This window comes from Carlito syrichta, unplaced genomic scaffold (genome assembly GCF_000164805.1).
Source record: "Carlito syrichta isolate Samal-C Ts95f unplaced genomic scaffold, Tarsius_syrichta-2.0.1 Scaffold309719, whole genome shotgun sequence".
NCBI classification, from domain to species: domain Eukaryota; kingdom Metazoa; phylum Chordata; class Mammalia; order Primates; family Tarsiidae; genus Carlito; species Carlito syrichta.
Genome location: NW_007253815.1, coordinates 431,053 through 453,586, shown reverse-complemented (window position 1 = coordinate 453,586; position 22,534 = coordinate 431,053). Strand labels below are relative to the sequence as shown.

Below are 22,534 nucleotides of genomic sequence, written 5' to 3'. Positions count from 1 at the left end.
ATGATAAACATATGAGTGCACCACCTGCTGATAAAAATTCATGAAATGTCCTCATTCTCTCTCATGACTTGCCATTGCTGTAGCCCTGGACATGCTCTCCATGTATCCCATTCATCAATTATAGTCCAGACTCCAAGAGTTAAACTTAAAGATCAACTCTTTTGTGCACGCCCGTAGTTCCAGTTACTTGAAGGTTGAGACGGAAGGATCGCCCAGCAGGTCGAGGCTGCAGTGGCCAGGAGCAGCCACTGCACTCCAGTCTGGGTGACAAAGTGAGATTTCAACTCAAAAAACAAAACAACAAAAAAACAAAGATCAACTCTTTCAACTCACACACCAGTCTTTTTTCTCAAAGCATGTCTGTCCAGGTGGTTGCATGGGTCCAACTTGGGTCCAGAAGCACCTCTTGCCTCCAAATGTTCTTGTGTGGAAACCAATCATTCATTCAAACTACTTCTCCCATTTTGGTGAAGTTGTCTCAAATACACTAATATATTTTTCCTGCCCAGTCTTGATCTGGGCTGTCCCAAACCATCTAATATATTTCACTAAGTTTCAACCACAAAGGGGAAAGATCTTTCCTGCTGTTTCTAACTAAATTTGTCTAATCCCTCCTCAGCAATGTTCGAGCTCCAAGCCCTCTCCATCTGATAAGTATGTGGGGGGGGGGATCCCACAGCTCCATCCTCCAGAACCAGCTCTGGTCCCCTCAAAACTCCCTGTTACGCTCTCCCTCAAACTTCACCCCCCAAAAAGTGCTCTTCCAGAACAAAGTAAGTCTTTCCCACTAAGGGCAGGAAACTCCTCTCTAAATAAATACGCATGTGCATACACATGCACAAGAACACACACACAGTTATTCCCGCAAGGCACTCCAAACCAGAGTGGTCACCACCAGACAAAGGGAATTACAGATCCTTCCAGGTTGAGAATGAGAGTTTGACCAACTTCTCACTCCTGTCCCTGTTTAATTCTATCTGAGTCCTAACATGAGTCATACAAGTTGCTCTGGTCTCCAGGCTGCCCAGCCTCCAGTTTTACTTCAGTAGTCTGATGTCCCCACCAGGGCTATTCTCTTCCTCATAGGCCTGTGGAGGAGGGCGGGGCCTCTGCGTCTTCCCTTCTGGGAACTGTGCCCTGTTCCCTTGCTGACAATTCCTAGACCAATTCGTATAGAACAAGAAGACAGAGTTTTCTCTAAGTAGAGTATAAATACCATTGTATGTCCTATGTAAATGGTGCCCAGGGGATGTTCTCCCAGCTCTTTGCTGAAGCAAGGACAAGGAAAAAATATGTTTGAGTGTATGTGATGGTTAGTTTTATAGGTCGACTTGGCTAGGCTGAAGGTATTTTGCAGATGTGATTAACATCAATTATCAATTGACTTTAAATAAAGGACTTTAAATAATGTGGGTGGGCCTCATCCAATTGAAGTTTAAGAGCAAAACCAAAGTTTCCCTGAAGAAGAAGAAATTCCACGTGTGGACTACAGTGTCAGCTCCTGCTTGAACTTATGCAGACTTCAGACTTGCCCAGCCAGCCCCACAGTTGCAAAGCCAATTCCTCACAATCAGTCAATCATATATGGGTTCTCTTTCTCCAGAGAACCCTGAAAATACAGAGGCCATCTTGTGCTTGTGAAATCTTTGTAATTCCAGCTGCTTGAGAAGTTGAGGTGGGAGAGCTGAGTGAGCCTAGGAGTTTGAGACCAGCCTAGACAACATAGTGAGGCCCATCGCTAAAAAAAAATTCTTTACAATTAGCCGCACATAGTGGCCCACCTGTAGTTTCAGCTACTTGGGAAGCTAAGGCAGGAGGATCTCTTAACCCGGGAGTTCAAGGAGGCAGTGAGTGATGATCCTGTCACTGAAAAAAAAAATCTGCTACTCTAGAACAGTGTTTTGTAGATGAGGAGACTGAAGTCCAGTAAGTTGGGGCAACTTGCTCAACACCAGACAGGGCTATGATGTAACCTCAGGTTTTCTACTCTGTGCAGAGTAAGCACTGAGCACAGCTCTCTGTGCTCTCTCTGCTGTAGTTTTAAGGCTGGCATTCCTCAGAGATGAAATGTCACTGCTCTTCAAGATTTTCACTATATAGAATCCTTACATTCCACAGCATTCTAAAAGTCTTCTGCACAGGTGCAAACACCTGCCATCAGTGTCAAAGGCCTTCAGAGCTTCAGCACAAGGTGACCAACTCTGTTGCCCCCAGTCCAATTCCAGACACTCGGTGGGTCCTCAGTCAGTAATTTAAAAATTACGTGCTGACTCCCTGCTTCTCTCCTGCTGTGTCCTTGCTCTTTCTTCCCTGCACCACCAGCTGCAGATGAATGGGAAACAGTGGGTCCCAGGAAAAGTGAGTGCCATGAAATGCCTTCCAGATCTCTGGGTCTTCTCCTCCCTCTGCCCTGCCACCTTGGCTCTATGCTTTCGTATGATCTTTCGGCTACCAAACATCAACCAACTTTCATGCAATCATCAGCAATCCCCTCACCTCAAGGAAACTTGCCCCCCCAAAATAAAAATAAAACTCAGCTGTCTGATGTCCTTCTCTCAACAATTCATTTAATTGCTAGCTATAGCATACGCTAATTGGTATTGTCTGAGGTATTGTAGGCAATGACAACTTGACCTGATACTCTTCACAGATGAATATTTACATAATGAAAGATGTTTTCTTGTCTCATCTCAAAAGAAACACCAATTTGAAAAATAAAAGAATTGAAGTAGGCCAGGGGCCAGGAGATAGAGACTTGAGTGACCCTTTCATCAAAGACTTTCAAATACATATGCTGTGACCTACTCCATTCATGGGAAATGTTAAACCGGTGTTTTCTAATCTGTAAAGTGAGCAGACTATGATAAATGCTTCCTAAAGTCCTTGTAAGAAGACAATCTTTCAGCTACTAGCAGTGTGCAGAGGTTGAATTTACAACACTGTATTCTGGTGTGGTTGTCACATAGAGGGAGGGAGACAGTGAGACTCTAAAAATGGAGGTAGCATTTCCTCTGCCCATCACCCAAAAGGGAGATGGCACACCTCAAGAAATATACTCTTGCTTTCTTCTGGACATCAGTCTCTTGGTTTGAATATCAAGGAATTTCAATATCTATTGAGGGTATCTCACCTAAGGATGGCCTTCTGGAATTGAGAGGCAAAATGGTGGGATCTAAACAGAGTGCCACAGACATAATGATCAGACACAAGAGTCCTTACTGTTTGATCCCATTTATATGAAGGTCAAGAACAGGTTAAACTCACATACAGTGATACCGGTCAGAGTACAGTTGACCTTGGGGGCAGGTATTCCCAGGAAATGGACACAAAGAAGCCTTCTGGCTGCTGGAAATGTTCTATAACTTGATCTGGTTGGTGATTTTGAAAAATAGCTAGGAATCTAGAAGTGAGAGACCCAAGAGATTTAAAAAAAAAAAAAAAAACACTCTAAGAGAACTATTACTATATGAATTCCTACCCCACGTTCACTGTATTTGTTTGCAGTGTTTGTACTTAGAATTTTGTTAAGTTTAATTTTTGTTTGTCTCATAAACTAACCGATTGCTTCCGCAACTGCTGCTAGCAGTATGTGAATGTCAAGTAATAAACCCCTCCCGGACATTCCTTTGCTTAGCCTGCCTGCTGACATTCCACTCTGCTCATTTAGCAGCTCCCCCGTCAATCACAGGTAGCTGAGCGGACCAGACCAATCCCAAGTGCCCCTGTATCCATTAGGAGAAATTACCCTATCACGTAAAAACAAGTTTAAAGTTCTTTCCCCTCCCTCTGTAATGATATATAAAAACTGCTTGCCATGCTGGATCAGGGCTCTCGTCCCTGAAGCTGCTGCTTCGGGCGTGAGCCCAGACTTCGGGCGTGAGCCCAGACAAAGACCCTTGTGTGTTTGCATCAGAGCTGGCTCTTTGTTGGTCTCTCGGATTCTGAAATTTGGGTTTAACAGAAGCTGCAAATCTACTTTTTCCTCTTCACAGAACACTCTTTCTCTGTTGCCAACTAAGAAGGATTTGGGGATTTTTTGTTGTTGTTTTCATTGTTTGGGGTTTTTTTAATGACAATGGTGGTTTCCCTTACTGTCCCTTTTGGCTGTGGTTCTTGTGATCCAAGATCTTAACAACAGACTGAGAACCAGGATGTCTACAGTACTTCCAGGCAAAGAGCTGGAACGGTGGAGACAATTAGTGTACATGCACTCAGGACCCAGCCATATCGTGGAAATAGTCTCTACTAGTCAACCAACAAATACTAGAATGGTATTTGTCCAACTAGCAGTGTGACTTGTGTTTAACAGGAATGTAGCCAGTATAGACCTGCAGAAAGCATATGTTGACTCTCCCAATGGGAAAACATTCACCTAAAGAGATCATCTCAGTCCCTATTTGGGTTGACTAGTAATGACACCACTTTTAACCACTTAATGAATATTGTCAATTGCATTTTGTTTACAATAATCTCAAGTTTCAGCTCTATTTCCTCCATTTTTAAGGCACTTTTGGTACGTTTTCAGGCCTAATATAGCCTTTCACATAGTGAAACTTGGAACTAATGAGCCTGTGTGCCTTTACCTGTGATGGGCTTCACAGTCTTCCTATAGTACGCGAGACTCTTTAGTACAAGTGAGAGAAACCCCTGAACCAACTAACAATGCTGAGAGAGGTAGAGTCAGGTACAAGAATGGCAGCCCCCAATATAGACATGTGGATGTGGGAGGAGGGGAGGCAATTTCCCTAGAAGGTTGGGATGCTGGGCAGACAACATCACAGATGTCTCTACAATGATGCTAATGGAGAAGTTTTAGTGTCTTCTGACCACAGAGGTCCTTCTCCCATGTCTTCTTTGGTACCACATATTGCTACCCCAATCTTTGTTCAGGATTCTCATACTCTCTCTGTTTACCAACTTGGCCAGGAGCCAAAAGTGGGAAGGGGTGGAGAAATGGCCTGGTTGCCATGCCCCACAATTCCATAAAATAGAATTCATATTCTTCGCAAATGTAATGTTTTAACTGCTGATGTTCACTCAAATGTACTGGAGTTTTGGGGGAAAGGCAAAAACACCTAACAAGTTTCAAATATCCTTTATTGAGTTGTTTTCCTAATAACTTAGGTGATGAAAACATCACTCCCCCCATCTGACCACCTCCTCACTCCTTTCTATCAGTTCCAAGGAGTACCCCCCAAGGGACATGAAGGGACTCAGCAGTTTCCTTTAAGTCTTTGGCTTCAGTACGGTGGGCAGAGGTGGTGATAAGGCTGGCTCACCCAGGGAGGGGACCCTAATGAGGTTTCATAGCCCCAAGTAAAAGCCCCACAAAGGGGAACACTTTCAAATAAAGCAGGCTTTAGGGGGAGTTTGAATCTCTGCCAACCAGCTAAAAGAACTGCATAACTCTTTCTATCCGGTTAGGATTTCCATTTCTCTTAAATTTCTTGGGATAGGCCAGAACACCTGAAGTGGCACCATTTTTGTTTAATAAACTGAATAAAGAAAATACAAGAGCAAAGGAATGGTATACAAGACTCCAGAATTCATCTAACACTTCAGAGAATCTGTCATTTGTTAAACTGACTTAAGTAATTAGTGTTGTTCCTTCTGATCAGAAATTAGCCCTAGACTATTTATTTGTGTATTTATTTCTAATATCAAGTCATGGTCTTACTCTGTCACCCAGACTGGAATGCAATGACACAATCACAGTTTATGCAACCTTGACCTCCTGGGCTCAAACAAACCTCCCTCCTCGACTTCCTGAGGAACTAGGACTACAGGTGTGCATCACCACACCTAGCTAATTTTTTATTTTTGTAGAGATGAAGTCTTGCTATGTTGTCCAGGCTAGTCTCTAACTCCTGGGCTAAGCAGTCCTCCTGCCTTGGCCTCCCAAATTTCTGAGATTACAGGTAAGAGCTACCATGCCTGGCCTGTACTATTTAAAGAAAACACCGGAAAGTAAATGTCTCAGCTAACAGCAAATAGAGGTCCTATATGCAGGGCCAGCTGTCCCATTTTGTGCTAATCATTGCAGATTCCAAACTGAGCATCCTACAAGACTGAGGAGATATGATCACCCACACTCAGCTGAGGCTCATGTTAGTGGTCTGCAAGGACCCAGTTGACCAGAGCAACATAAGTGAAAAAGAACAAAGGTCATTGGCTTCTTTATGCTCTGTGTGTCTGGGCCACATCCTCTGTCTGCTCCAGGCTGGGGAAGGGGCAGGAAGGGTGTGACTCAGATGGGTTTTGATAGTCTAATTGCACTCACTGAGTACTTGGTGCAGGACTGACTGCAGCAGTAACCTGCGAGGAGGCCTTGGCCAGATCTACTGAACAACTGGAGGCCACAACAGCCTGAAGTTCTAACAAAATGAAAAAACAGCCCCTTTTTATAACTTACCAAAATGCCACCTAGCAGAGATGCTAATATATTAATACCTTCATGACCCCTGATGGTATTGCAAAGGGACTAGAGAACCAGGAACAATTCTGCCCAGGGCATGAGCTGACCAGACAGCTTTCCAGTCATATGAGTTCATTGTGCCTTGGTCACTCGCACACAAATTGGCCACCCAGAGCTCTCGCCAAGCACCCTGAAGGCCATGATGTGGCTTCCCAGGACACCATGGAGCCAGAGGGGCATTGTTTCTAGAGATCAAAATAACTATAGGGCAGTGCTAACCACAAAGGGTTAAAGGAACTTTCGCTACAGAAGAGCCAAAGACTCAACGAAGCCATGTTTGGATTCCTCAAACTAAGCCTTATAGTGGACTGGGTTTGTGTGGTTTCAGCTGACGCAGTAGGGGTAGGAAGAGCTGAGCCACTGTTGGGTTCTGAGTGGAACCTTAGACCCTCTTCTTCTACACACACCCCCCCCCCCCACACACACACACAGTACTGGCCCTGGGAAGAGCTGCATGTCAGTGCAGTCTCATGTCGATGTCTGGAGAACTGCTCATCACTCAGGTCTGAAGTCTCACTCCACATTCCATCCTACCCACATTAGTAGTGGTAGAAAAGGAAAACTAAAGAAACTGATGTTGCTCACTAGTTACAGCAATGACCTGGGCTGGGGCAGAGGTGGCAGTTCATCTGAAATGAGGCTTCTGGAGTATTTATCATTCTAGTTCTCTATCCTAGGCAAGGAGTTTGCAAGCCTCCTGGACTCCAGCCCCAAAGATTCTGATCCAAAAGCTGTGGGGTGTGCCCAGGAATCTGCTTTTCTATCAAGTGGCCCAGGGAATCCTTGCACAGGGGGACTGGTGTTTGGGAATGGCCGCTCCAGCACACCTCGTCATCATCAATCACTGGGAACAGGTTGTGCCCAGATGAGGAGCCAGGTAACAGTCAGCATGTTCTTGGGCTCCCATGCTGACACATGCCATGGGGCATGCGTCTCTGAGTTCCCCCTCCCGGTTACTCCACGCCGAACTGGCAGCACACATGCACTTCACACTCGTTCAACTCAGCAACGTTTATTAGGCACAGCCCCAGGTGCGGGGGCTACAAAGAGAAGAAGGCTAGCTAGGCCTTATGCTGCAGAGGCTTACAGTCCAGAGGGAGAGAGTCACACTCACAGGTGACAAAATTATAAGGCAGAATGAGGTGGGCTCACAGCAGAGTCGAAAACAGCGGGAGGGCAGGGAGCAAAAGAACATCACATACATCTCAGCAGATCAGAAGTTTAATGTGGGCAGTGGCGTTTCATCTGGTCCCTGGGAGGTGGGGAGGACTCACACAGGCAAACTGGAGAGAGACGGACACCTCAGGCTCAGGAGAGGCAGGGAAGGGGGAAGTGTATGAGTGTCCAGAAAACATAGATGTCTGCCCTGACTGAATCACAGAATGCCAAGGGGATAACAGAGCTGGAGAAGTGGTGTCCGGCCTGATAGTGAGCAGGTCTGATTTCATTCTGTAGGCAATAGTGAGCTATTGAAGGTTTCTGAGCAAGGGGGTGACAGGACCTCATTTCCTCAATCCGGGGCACACTGCTGTAATACACAATTAGCTTTATTCTTTCTACTGACCTTACTCTATCGACTCTCTCCCTCTCCTGGTCTCCAAGCCAAAGCCCACCTGAACCCTGGGGCCGCTCATACAAGGCGGGGACCCCAAAAATGGCATTTATTTATTAAAAATTGTGTATTTACTCTTACATGTTTAAACTTCAGTCATTTTCAAAGTACTCTCCATTTGATGCAATACATACCCATCAAGATGCATTTTCCACTACTCAAAACAGTTTTGGAACTCATCAATTTTGATGCCTTTAAGTGCTTCTGTCATTTTTTGTTTCATCTCTTCCACATTGTGGAAACATTTCCCTTTGAGGACTTTTTTCATCTGAAGAACAAAAAAATGTCTCTGGAGTGAGATTAGGTGAATAGGAAGGGTGAGGCACAGGGATCATGCCGGTTTCGGTCAAAAGTTGCTTAACATTCAGCACAGTGTGGACAGGTGCGCTGTCGTGGTGGTAAAACCAGTCACCTCTTTGCCGCAACTAGAGGCGTTTCTTCCACAGATTGCGACGCAACCTTCTCAGAATTTCCAGATAAAAATTTTGGTTGACCATTTGATTCAGGGGAACAAATTCCAAGTGTACTACAAGGAACCCGCCCTCCAAAAGACAGTTACAGTTTTTTTGGGGGGTCATACTTTCCAAGGCTTCACAAACCAAGAAAGAGCGGTCTCAGTTGAGTAAACTTGGAGCTCACTTTAACAACTGTGCACCACCTCTACAGAAAAGGTGAGGCTTTCCAGAACTATCTGAGTGTAAGGGGAGGGGGGCACGAGGAAGATACTCGATGAACTTCCATCATCCAAGCATGTCAAGGATAAGCCTCTGAGGAAACAGGAGTGCAAAAGAAAATGGTGGAGACATGCAAATGACACAGTCAGCAGCATCCCAACTAAGCCATCTCCCAGCAGGACTTCGGGCGCAGCCCAGACCGCCTCCCAGCCTGGTAGGAGGGAAGGCCCTGCAGTCTGCCTCATGGACTCACAGATGGGGTTTCTACACTCTACACACAAGGGTCTCTGCTGGCAGAGGCTCCCAGGATCCCGCCTAACTGTCCAGTGAGGAAGGAGAATGGGGCCCACCCCCGCCGGGGCCACCCCAGCCTGAGAAGGGATGTGAGGCCACTGCTGTCCAGGTGGACACCGCAATGCTGGTCAGCGAAGGCTCCCCCAGAACTTCCATGCCAGCCGAAGCAGGTGCTTGGGTGGACAGCACAGAGGGGGGCGATGTCACTGCTGTGTTTCCGAGGAGGAATGCTCCCGGGGTGCTGGCATGCACATCTGGGACCGGTCCAGCAGCGCCTCCGCCTCCATTGCTGATGGTCCACAGGCATGGATAGGGGCTGCAGAGACAGAGGGGGAGAGGAAATGCTTGACACACCAACAGAAGGTGTGCCACCTGACCAGCAGGGACACGGTGCTGAGAAGGGTGGGACTGGAAGAGGTTTTGGCCCCAGCTTTATTTCTAACTCTGACATAGATTGGCCCTGTTTCTGGGAAGAAAAGCTGAGAAACAGCAAAGTGTGGTGGAATGAGGACAAGACTAAGTGTCCCAAGACCTAGATTCTGGTGCCAGCCTTGCCACTAGCAAGTGATGTGATTTTGGACATAGCATTCTGTTGCTCTGGGCTCCCTGCAGCCTACATGGGCAGGGTGGGGAAAGGAAGGTATGTAAACAGTACGATCCCTGTGTGTGACCTCTTACTAGCCAAGAGAGGCAATGGGGCCTATACCCAGGACAATTGCTGTCGGAAGACCCAGGTTTGAATCCCACCTCCACCACTTATTAGACCTAGGCCAAATGATTTCTTATCTCTGAGTGTCTATTTTCTCATCTCCAAGATTTGGAGTGATAATTTCATATACATTCCAGAGATTGTAGTGAGGATTAACCAAGAAGATGAGAATAGGGTGCCTAGCATGTGGCACTTGGTAAATGGTGGTTGTTACGCTGTGTTCTTCCATCCTGCCAGCTCTGGCCCCAATGGAAAGACTAGGAGAGGACTGCTTTCATTGCCTTCTCTAGTCCTACAGACAGGTTCACAAACATGGCTGCACATTGGAATCACTTTGTGAGTCTTAATAAACACTACTGGTGCCTGGGTCACCCCAGAAATTCTGATTTAACTGTTTGGCATGCAGCCTGGGTATCAGGATTTTTAAAAGCTTCCCAGTGGATTGTAACATGCAGGAAAGTTTGCTCCTCAACACAGAACTCAATGTATGATTGCAGTCAGAACAGCTAGGATAGCACCAGCGTTTCCAGCCTTAGGTGTCACTATGTTCTGCATCGCCTGATATGCATTGCTTAGTAACTGCTCATTGTCCAATAATGGTACTGAACACATTTTTTTTTTCTAACAAAATCTTTATGGGTTCAGGAGTGGGTTAAACACACCTACTGATGGCAATGCCGCCCTCCACCCTGTGCCGTGTTCGACGCTACAGACCTCCCTAGACCACAAGAAGCCTGCAGAAGCCGTTGCCTGTGCGCTCTGAGCTAGCTCAGCTTGCGGGTACTCTGGCCCCATCTCTACAGTGACCCATTTAGATCCTTTCTCGTGCACCCTGGGCAGTGGGGAAACTTTGAGCTCTGAGTTACACTACTCACTGTGTGAGCTTTAGGAAGTCTGTAAAGCCCCTGAGCTTCATTTCTTTATTAGTAAAATAGGACTTTTTCATACCTTCCTTGTAGATGTCTTTGAATACCACCAGTGACTTACGTAAAGTATCTAGGACAAGACTTGGCACGTAACTGTTTAATATCTCTGGGGACATTTATCTTCGTTCTCTTTCTCCCTTCCTACCACAGCCTAAACCAGTACTTTTCCCCCAGGTCCTCCAGACCAGCACTGACCAACAGAAATAAAATGTGAGTCACAAATTCAGCCACATACAGAAGTTGAGATTTTCTAGTAGAACATTTAGAAAAAAGAAGTAAATAATGAATTTGTTAAATTATACTTAACCAAAATATTCAAAATATTATCACCTCAGCATGCATTCGATATTAAAAAATTACTGAAAATTTTTTTTTGTTGTTTTTTTTTTGAGAAGAGGTCTCATTCTGTCACCCAAGCTGGAGCACAGAGGCATGATCATGGTTCTGCGAAGCCTTGAACTCCTGGACTCGGGCAATCTTTACACCTCAGGCTCCTGAGTAGTCAGGACTATAGGTGAACACCACCAAACTCCGCTCATTTTTTTATTTTTTATTTTTGTAGAGATAGAGTCTTGCTGTAACCCAGGCTGTGAGATTTTTATTCTTTGTTTCCTAATAAACCCTGTGTGTGTGCTGCACTTCCCACACAGCTCAATATGGACTAGTCGCATTTCAAGTGACAGTCACAGGGGGCTTGTGGCTGCTATGGTGGACAGAACCTCTCTAGACTCTTGTAGGTCACAGCAACACCAGAGACATCTGGGAGCTTGTTAGGAATGCAGACTCAAGCCGGGCTCGGTGGCTCAGCCTGTAATCCCGTGCCTTTGGGAGGCTGAGGTGAGTGGATTGCCTGAGCCCGCGGGTTCGAGACCCGCCTGGGCAACTTGGCGAGACCTCATCCCTACAATAAATTAAAAAAAAAAAAATCAGCCGGGCGTCGTAGCGCGTGCTGTAATTCCGGCTACTCGGAAGGCTGAGGCAGAAGGATCACCGGAGCCCAGCAGGTCGAGGCTGCGGTGGCTGGGAGCGGCCACTGCACTCCAGTCTGGGTGGCAGAGTGAGACTCCAACTCAAAAAAAAAAAAAAGAAAGAAACACAGACTCTCAGGCCCCCACCCTGACCTACTGATTAGATTCTGCATCTTAGCAACATTCCCAGCTGACTCTAGGCCATCAGACATTTTCTAGACTTAAAAATCACAAGTCATCTTACTTGTCCCTAAATCCCATCTTTTAATTTTGAATCACTTTTGAACTGTCTCCAAATTCTGCATGTCCATGTTGAACATAACAGCTGACATTGACATGAATGTTACTACTTACAAAGCTTTATTTATTTATTTATTTAGAGTCAATTTTTTTGAGTCATTTTTTGAGTTATTTTTATTTATTTGTTGCCCAGGCTGGAGGGCAGTGGTACAATCACAACTCCATCACACCCTTGACATTCTGGGCTCAAGTGATCCTTCTGCCTCAGTCTTCCAAGTAGCTAGAACTACAGGTGTGCGCCACCTGGCTAACTTTTTTTTTTTTTTTCTTTTTTTTAGAGATAAAAGGTCACACTGCCCAGGCTGGTTTCAAACTCCTGGTCCCAAGCAATTCTCTTGCCTCAGCCTCCCAAAGTGCTGGGAATACAGGCGTGAGGCACCATGCCTGACCTGCTTACAAAGCATTTTAATGTATCTTCTCATTTTGATGCTCATGATAACTCTACAGAGTAGCTCATGTTATTGTTCTGTTACAGATGAGAAAGCGGAAGCTCGATGAGGCTAAGAAAATTGCCCAAAGTCACATAGTCTGTAAGAGGTAGACCTAGGACTCAGACTCATGTCTGTCAGACTCCAAGGCACCCTGTCTTTCTGCTCCAACATGCGGATTTCCAGAAGTCTGAACTCTAGGCAGTCTCTGGTGAGACAATTATGTCATAAGTCCCACATGGTACACTTAACCCTGGTTGTGAGACAGGCACCCATGATCTATCCCCTTCTTAGGACGGGTGATTTATGAGAATATGGACAGTCTAGGGACTTGATGTCTCGGTGTGTATTTACACTTTTTCTCTTCAGTTCCCCTGGAGTCATTATCACTTAGCTGCCACCAGAGCTTAAAGCATTTCTGATTGGTTTAAGACAAATGATCCCGGGCTTTTAGGCTTTAAGTACAAAAAGCCAAAGCTACAAAGGAAAGAGTGTATGGCTGAGCCTTTACTCTCATTCTGAAAGGAGAACTCCATCCTTTTGTGACCTTCCCTTCTTAATGGCTTAGAAGTCAGGACAACAGCTTAGACCAAGCCACCATAGGGAAAAAAAATGAGCTTGAGTTCTCAGTTGTAAAGTAAACTCCCAAGATCATCAATGGGCAAGATGCCGGGTGTTGGTCTTACCTAGGCCCTGGATTGATGGGTCCATTGGTGTGGGGCACAGACAGAATGCTGGCATGGGGTGTGGAGGATAAGGAAGTCCAGCTGTCGGGTCCCGAGAAAACTTGCAGGTTATTGCTTGAGCTTTCTATCAAATTAACTTTGGGAAAATAACAACAGTTGAATTGACAGCACACGTAGAATACATAAAGATGGTGACCAATGCCATGATCCTAGGGCAAAACATAACTATGGCTCACACTACAGGCACCAACAATGTGTTGATGCTGTAGGTCCAGGACCACATTAGAGCTCACTACCTTGTATTAGGACTGATTGTCGATGTATCTGTGTGGTTGTGAGCTCCTTCAGGGAAGAAGCTGTGTCTTAATCACCTTCCTATCCCCACTGCCTAGAAAAGCCTAGCAGGTGCTCAGGTATGATTTGAGTGCCAACCACAAGAAAGAACCAGAAGTAGAGTGAGACACTGCTCAGTTCTGATATCATCAAGCTGATGGCAGCTGTTGAGGTTGCCAGAATAGCAGTGTGACCAGTGTGCTGGTGACCAGAAAAGCATTCTGCAAATGCAGAGCTCAGCATGTCACTGAGAACAGAAGGAAGTTGGAATCTAAAGACTCTCCACCATCTCCTATGCCATAAAGTTTGCTTATTTAGTTAGTGCCGATTGCTTTATATGAGTATAGAATTTCCATAAGAACAGAATATTTATCCATTTTATTCATGTATATAAAACAGAACCTAGCCTATAGTCTGTTCTCAGTAAATACTTGTTGCATGAATAATTTAATGAAAAATTAACCTTTGTTTTCATTTCTCCCTTCTTTCTACAAATCTAATAACTAGGCAAGGTCTGGGCCTACACAAGGCCAAGGTAGACAAGGCAGTAGCCAATGAGAAAAAAGCACACAAACAGTAGCGCCAACTCAAAAAAAAAATCAGATTGTAGAAAGTATTAAGGTTGGGCTTGCATGCCTCCAATTGAACCTAACTAAGGCCTGAAAATGCAGTATTCCCAAAAAAAAAAAGAAAGGAAGAAAGAAAGAAAGTGCAGTGTTCCAGCTCCCCAGAAACCTTCCTCACAGGGCTCCAACACTGGGCCCAGTATTCCCCGGAATGCAATTGTGAATGCAATCATGCAACCATGAATGCAACTGTTAAAAAAAGCCATGTGAAGGCAATGAGCTGAGAACTGCTCGACTTGACTCAGCTTTCAGAGATCAGCCCAAAACTGCTCAGTACATGAGCACCCCGGCATTTCACACTCCTTAGAAGCCAGGAGGCTGCGTTTTATAAAATAATTACAAGACACGAATACTGTTATAACTAGGCCATCGAGTGTCACTCGATAAAATACCAGTAAAATAACACAAAAAGAATAATATACAATAATATCAAAAGCCCCAGATACTTCTTTTCTTGGCTGTTTATCTACCTCTCCTCCTGCACCCACCCCAGCCCACAGCCCAAGGGTTTAATTAGCAGAAGCACACACCTGAGGGAGAATGGTTTCTATGCACATATGCAGAGGGGTAGGGAGCCTGCCGGTGTCCTCGCAGGCCCGAGTAGTGCTCACAGCCATGGTGGGTATGGGGAGCAGGCAGAGGCAAAGGAGCAGCATATTGGTAGTTGGTGTTGCCTGCTGCGCATACTCCATCTGGATTGGAAAAGATCCAACCTCCCACTAGAACAGACAAGGGGAAGACACAGAAATTGAGTCGGTGAGCTTCCACAGCAAAAATCAGGTAACCAGTCACTTTGCACTGTATGGAGGTACAACCACCCCTGCTTCCCTGCCCTTCCCCATAAGCAGATAACTTGGCTTCCAATGAGTCAGTCCAGGAGGCATCAGATGAGCATGTAACTCACTGACCTACAGCTACTAGGGAATGTTTAATGTGATCTCTCTTATTTCTGCCCAGTGGGAAAGTATCTTCTATTCTCACTCCGAGCCAAAGGAAACAGGATGCCTCTCATCACCACCCTACCAACAGAGGAAGCTACCCTAGCACACTTGGACAGCAGTATTTTGCAGAATATTTTGGAAGGCCACAAAATGTTTTATAGAAAATAGTGAAGATTCTGAACAGAAGGCCTTACCCTGAGTGAGTTCATGGGCAGACTGAGACTTAGGAATGCATGCTCTAAAAAATCATGCCCTCTCACTGATCAGACCTCAGCTGAGGGACCCACAGATGGAGATTTGGACAGGACCAGAACTGCTTCTTCAGAATGTTAGGTAAAGATTATCAGCTGGGCTTCAGCAATGAGGAAATGGAGCTTGATAGTAGAACCCACTGTCTATGGATACCTGGCTCACTACCAAAGGGAGAGAGGGCCAACTAAAGCTCAGATCTCACCTGTGTGCAGCCTACTTAGGGAGCAAATCCTCACTGTACCCCACAACTCTAAAATAAAAAAAGAACCCACTGACTTTTCTTAATACATTTTAAGTATAAGTAAACAAATTGTTTACATAAAATTCATATGACAATCATTCCCAACAAATCCTTTTGTCATCATTTTCCCATTGTTACATAAATAAACCCATGGTCCCAGGGTCCCTATCTGACTAACAGAATCAAGTTTCAGGTGGACAGTGGGCAAAAGCCAGCAAGTGGCCCCTCAGGACCAGTGTTTGCCCTATGCAATGAATACATTGTACCCAAGAAGTTTACTGAGAAGATTACAAAGCAAACACTTTGAAACAGTGTGGCTCTGCACACGGCCTAACCTACACAAAAAAGGTTTTTATTCCCGGTCGTGCCAACCTAAAGGAAAAAACTCAGGGGGAAATGGGAAAATAAAAATAGATTGGAGTAGTCTGAGTTAAATGAGGTATGCAAAATTTATCAAGCCTAGAGATGTGAGCACAGGGCTTCAGTCACTGGGCACCCACCCGCCATGCCCCAGGCAATTGTTTAAAGGCATTTCATTCTCTCTTTTCTTCTGTGTAGTTTTCTGACTGGCTGCCTCCTCTGTTACCTTCATGTTCCTGGGATTTGCGATACAAAGCTTATGTTATTTTAATGTAAATTCTTTGTAAATAATTTAAGACCTGTCTCTTTTTTCCTTAAAAATCCACTTGTAACTTCTTCTAATCAGAGTATATATGCAGAGCAACTTTAATCTATGCTCCCAGATTACAGTCTTCAGACTTGGTACAAATAAATGCTCTAATTATGTAACCAAGTATCTCAGATTTAAAATGTATTTCAAAGTTTTCTTTTTCCTCTCTCATTCTTAATCTTAAACCTTGAAACATGTTTTAGAAACTTCTTTCCTCCTTATGTCTACAGACACTCCCTTGTACCATGCATACTTATCTTGCTTGCTCAGAAATCCCAGGGGCTAATCTTAAAACACCCTGGCTGCAGGAACTTTCTGCTTAGGGGATTCACTAGACAATTGATCAATAACCTGACTGCAGCTGAGGTAACACCAACCAGACCTCTGGAGGAACCACCACCCAAGATAAGCCATCCAGACACATCCTGTGCCATGCCTGCATGTTTCCCCATACCAAGTTTCCCTTTTTAAACCTTGCACTCAACCTAAAAAACTGCAGTGGTTTCTTTGAGGCATAAGCCTGGCTATTTCCCCATCTGCCAGCTTTTGGAATAAAATCACCTTCTCTTTACTACATTTCCTGCCTGTTTATTTCTATGTAAAAGCAACAAGCAGCTGAGCTTGTGTCAGTTACAGTTATGTTAATGTTACCTTACTTTTATTCTTTAGGTCAACAGTCACCATTTAAAAAGTGCTTTTCTGAAAGTTGCTTCTTCTTATGTGGGCTACATGACCATTTTCTGGCATGGAAGCTGCACTAAGGTTTAGGGGAAGGAGGAAGTAAAGAATTCCATAGCTGGAAAACTGTAGAATGGATCTTGGTAAGTCATAATATTCAAATTAAAAAGTGTCTCAGATACCAGAGTATTCCCGCTCTGACGTCAATGACCTAGGGTACCATTGCAGCTTCTGAGGACACCCCCCACCAAATGCCTCCTCCACCATACTGGGACATGGACAGGGTGGCACCCTGCTGGGAACATCCAACACTACCTTCAGAATCCCAGGAGTGGTACCTCACATCTCCCTACAGCCCTCCTGTCCACAAATGCAAACTCTTCCTCATGGGAACCAACTCCAAACTGGCAAACACACTTTTGAGAGCTCATAGCTTCACTGATATGGAAACCAGAGTCTAAAAAAGTCATCATTTTTGTTCTTACCTACTGCCTAAGGTTTGTTAAAGTCCCTTAAGCTGACTCTTTCAAGGAATCCTGGAAAGTACATAAACTTATCTTGAGTGGAAAAAACAACCTGCTTGGTCTTGATTTGGATCAAGCCTTAAACAGTCCTGACAACAAAAAGTCTGAGTGTGGAGGGAGTCCACTCCAAGTACAGCCCAGGTACCTCCCCCTCGAGTTCACCCAACTCACAGTGAGAATAGGCCACATGCTGGCTCTCAGAAATAGCCTCCGGGATGTCCTTTAGGTGATTTCTGAAAAAGTAATGGAAGTGCACCATGGCTGCCCTGCTTATGATACATCTCTAACAGAAAGCATACCCAGAATTCTTTTTTGGAGAGCAACAAATTTCTTGGAATAAAATCCAAACATCTTTCTTCCTCAAGCTACTGTCTTTCCTCCAGTCCCCTTCCTCCTGAGCACTGTCTATACTTGGGCAATAGCTCTTTGAGTTGTATTTTTACTGTTTACCCCTGTTTACCACGTTTGCAACTATCCCTGTTTAGTTTGATCTAATTTGGGGTTATTGTTCCTGCAGGACAAGGTTCAAGCAATAGCAACAACTAAGCTTTGCTTAGACTCTTTGGGGCACAATTACATATGTGATATGCTGGCTCCACCAACGACTCTGTGAGGGAAATATTGTTATACTTTTCTGATTTTGCAGATTAGAAAAGTGGATCTCAAGGAGGTAAACTGACTTATGCAAGATCAAACAGCCAGAGGATGACAATAGGAGGACTCAAAGTCAGGACCTCTTACTCAGAGTCCTAAATTATTTTTATTATGCCATGCTACCATCATTCTGAGTTTAGATTTTGTCATCTCACATATCCGTTAGTCCTTTAGGCCTTTAGTAAAAATATGTGTGTCTTGTACATTATTAGAATTTATTCAAATATTGAACAGTCCTAGGTCTTGTGATACGTCATCAGAAACATCTATCCATTCATCCAGAGCCTGTCAAGACCTTTAAGGTGAAAAGATTACACAGTGATAAAAATTGTTTAAAAGATTTTAAACTCTGGCAATAAAAATCTGGGCACTTCAAAGGTAATCATATTTCTACGCTAAGCCTTGGTAATAGAAAAGTCAACAATAAGTACCATTGTCTTTTTTTTTTTTCCCCTGGAATGGAACAGAAAGACAGAAATGACAAGTCACTGGCCCAAAGTGGCAGAGTCATTACTCATACTTCCAGAAATCTCTGACTTCTCTCTTCTCACCTGAGAAATATGAACTTCCCACCATTACTCACCTTTCCTACGCTAACTGTAGTTTTTTTTTAAAAAAAGTATTAAAACCATACTACTCAGAAGTAAGTAGGAGTCAGGCAGAGTGAATTATTATAAATCTAAAACACCTAAATTATTTTTATAATGTGATAATGCTACTTTCAAGAATCTATAGTAGCACATGATTGACAAAACATTGCTAGCTAAAGATTCTCCTGGACTCCTATTATAAAAAACAGATAATTATGATTTGGTTGAATTTTGTTCATTTTGTCGAACATTGAATATTGAAAAGCATATTTCTATTGAAGGTAATGCAATGCTAACAGTCTAGGTCCTTTCCAGATGATCATAAACTTCAGATGTGCATAAGTCATCCATAAGATTTTACTGAAATGTCTCTACTCACCTTTCCTTGGCATCCAAGAAGGCTTTGGCAAAAGGGTTGTACTTGATTTTGAGAGCTGTTATCTTGCATTTACAAAGATAAGAAGTGTTAATGAAAGTAGGACACACATCAGCATACAGAACCCTTTTTCTCCACCTGTGACTCTCTGTAAAATCGGGATAATTCCTCTTTTTTTTCCTCCCTTTCCATGTTTCTTTGCTAAATCCCTATTCCATTGACTCTGACAAAAGACATTTTTGTGGCATGTGCTAAAAACGCTAAATGCCATGTCAAGTGAGGAAAGGGTAAAGCATTAGAAATGAGCAAAGCCCTGGTGTGCTGAACCTAGCATTCATTTGTAATTCACTCATTCATTTTATTCAACATTCACTGAGACTCTAGCACATGTCAGTTGTTCTTCCAGTCACTTGAAACCCAGTGGAAAGTAGCACAGGTGTGATCCTGTCTCTCTGGGAGAACACAGTTTAGGATCATTCTTTTTTTTTTTTTTTTTGAGTCAGAGTCTCACTCCATCACCCAGGACGGAGTGCAGTTCCATGATCATGACTCACCACAGCCTCCACCTCCTGGGCTCAGGCAATCCATCCACCTCAGTCTCCTGAGTACGTGGGACTACAGACATGTGCCACCATGCCTGACTAATTTTTTTATTCTTTGTAGACATGAGGTCTCTCTATGTTGTCCAGGCTCATCTCAAACTTCTGGGCTCAAGCAATCTTCCCACTTCAGCCTCCCAAAGTGCCTGGGATGATAGGCACGAGCCACAGCCCAGGTACAATTCCCTCATTCTTCAATAATCACTTACCCACTGGGCCATGTCAAGGCAAAAAGCAAACTATTGCTCCTATTCACTGTCACTCTCTTTATCCCCCATAGCCAGAGCCTGCTTCATTTCTCATCAGAGTCATCTGGCTTAGAGATGGCGATAGCTATAATGATAGAGATGACAGGGATAGAGATGGAGATGGAGATGGGGATGGGGATGATAGGGACAGGGATAGGGGTAGAGATAGGATGGATAGGGATAGGAACAGGGATAGGGGTAGAGGTAGGGATAGGGATAGGATAAGGATGGGGTAGGGATGGGGTAGGGGAAGGGATGGAGCAGGGAGGGGGTAGGGATAGGGATAGGGAGGGGAAGGGATAGGGGCAGGGTTGAGGTAGGCATAGGAGTAGGGATAAAGATAGAGATGAGAGGGAGAGAAAAAGGAATAGAGATGAGATGGATAGGGATAGGGATAGGGACAGGGATAGGGATAGAGGGGGAGAGGGAAAGAGATGAGCTAGAAGTAGAGATAAAGATAGAGATAGGGATGGATAGGGTTAGGCATAGGGCTAGTGATGGGGTAGGGAAAGGGGCAAGGATAGGGGCAGGGATAGAGGTAGGGATAGAGATGGGTGGGTATAGATAGAGGCAGAGCTAGAGCTATGTAGGGATCGAGGTGAGATGGATAAGGTTAAGAGACAGGGATAGGAACAAGAACAGGGACAGGGATAAGGATAGAGAGAGAGGTGGAGATTAATAGGGATGGGATCGGGGTAGGGATGAGGCAGGGACAGGGATAGGGACAGGGGTAGAGGTGTGTATGTGAGAGAGAGAGAAAAAGTGATAGACAGGATAGAGATAGGGGTAGAGATAAGATGAAGAGGGATAAGGATAGGGATAGGGACAGGGATGGGGTAAGGATGGGGTGGGAGTAGGGATAAGGATAGGACAGGGACAGAGATAGAGACAGAAAGGAATCGAGACTAGGACAAGGATAGGAACAGAGGTCAAAATAGAAATAGAGAGGGATAGGGATAAAGGTGAGATGAATAGGGATAGAGGGAGATAGGGATAGGAATAGGGACAGGGACGGTGGCAGGGACAGGGAAAGGGATGGTGACAGGGATAGAAATAGAGGGATAGAGATGAGATGGACAGGGATAGGAACCGAGACAGGGACAGGGATAGGGACAGAGAAATATTTGTTTTTCATCTCTCCCCACTGGGCAGTAAGTGCCTTGGGGACAGGGTACTCATCTGTTTTATTCATGGCAGTATTCCCAGCATCTAGAACAATGCTCAGTAAAACCCCACAAATATTTGTTGAATAAATAAATACTAAAAAGGATACTTATTTCAGCAAGGCCTGAGAATTGCTGCTCACTGATGGAAGGAAAGAAAGCAAAATAAAAGCCCAACTCTTCTGGCCCAGAACTTGTGGGAAGAAATGAAGAAAATGTGGGAGGAGCGGTGTGGGGTTAAAGAGGTGTAACCGTGTCTTTCTCGTGGCTTTAACCCGGAAGGTCAAGGTGCAAACATGAAGCCAGCAAGGAGGGGCAAGAGGAGTCTGGCCTCTCTCACCCTCCCCACACCCGCTCGCCTCTCAGGGTGACTTTGCGTGGACCTGGTCAGAAACTTTGCTGGCAGAGAGAGGATCCAGGGCTAGATCTTCCAGAACTTGGTTTCCACAGGCATGCTCAAGACCCAGAAGAAGCTGAGTCAGACTGGGAGCTGCTGAGTGGTTGTCAAGGCCAGTCAGGTGTTTCCAGTGAGCCCTCAGGAAAAACTTCTGAGGCTTATCAAGCTGTCAGCCGAATGACAAGTCCCGCCGACTAGGAGTGCCAGAAGCTTGCCAGTGGGCAGGAAGGGGCCCTTCTGGAGATCAGTGAAGGCTAGGACAGGCCTCCAGCTCCTCTCCACATCCCAGAGTCACAAAGGCACACTCTCCCCTCACAGACCCAGACTGCAGCCCAGTGAGAAAAGCCAGGAGGGACGGCTACCTGTGAAAGGGAGTGATTTGTCCTGGAAAGACGGGGCACTAGCTGAGGGGCTGTTTAAATGATCAGCTAGTTTATTTCTGTCCCCATGGGCCCGCAGCAGGGGCTCTGACAAGAGGCTCATTACTTACAGAAAAGAAATTACATTTTATCTGTACATTTTGTATGTATAAAATTGCATTTTATATTTATTAACATTTATAGAAATTTATTCTATCTGCACATCTGGAATGTTAGTAAAACCTGCAACTTAGTTTTACCTGTAGGCACTAAGACAGCAGTTTCCAAACCTGGATGATCACTAGACTCATCTAGAGAGACTAAAATGTACAAATTCTGGGCACCGTCCTTGGAGATTCTGGCTCAGTTGACTTTTAAAGCTTCCATATAAAGAAATGCACAGAAAAGCAACAACAAGATATCATTTTTTAACCTATCAGATTGTCAAAGATGAGACAGGTTGAAACAAGCCAGCATTGCTAACGGTGTGGGGGATTTCAGTGGAGAGGCCCTTTGGGGGAGGCAACTCAGCCATGTCCACCACAGTTCTAAACATGCCCGCCCTTGACAGAGCAATTCCATTTCTAGGTATTCACCCGTGCAAGCGAACAGTGGTAGATGCTCAAAGATGCTCACTGCAGTGCTTTTTTTTTTTTTGAGTTGGAGTCTCACTCTGTCGCCCAGACTGGAGTGTAGTGGCCGCTTCCGGCCACCGCAGCCTCGACCTGCTGGGCTCCGGTGAGCCTTCCGGCTCAGCCTTCCAAGTAGCCGGAATTACAGGCATGCACTACCACACCCGGCTGATTTTTTG

At 44.8% G+C, this 22,534-nt stretch overlaps 1 protein-coding gene across 1 annotated transcript in view; it reads right to left on the bottom strand.

The window, feature by feature from the left end:
* Positions 1-8,835: 8,835 nt before the first annotated feature.
* Positions 8,836-22,534, bottom strand: part of TBX19 (T-box 19) — a 27,901-nt gene continuing 14,202 nt past the window's right edge. The window contains exons 4-8 of the mRNA XM_008067601.1: positions 18,961-19,022; positions 17,509-17,570; positions 14,562-14,750; positions 13,073-13,208; positions 8,836-9,371 (exon numbers count right to left, since the gene is read on the bottom strand). Of these exons, the coding sequence (XP_008065792.1) occupies positions 9,077-9,371; positions 13,073-13,208; positions 14,562-14,750; positions 17,509-17,570; positions 18,961-19,022 (744 nt within the window). The 3' untranslated portion in view covers positions 8,836-9,076. The remainder of the gene's footprint in view (positions 9,372-13,072; positions 13,209-14,561; positions 14,751-17,508; positions 17,571-18,960; positions 19,023-22,534) is intronic.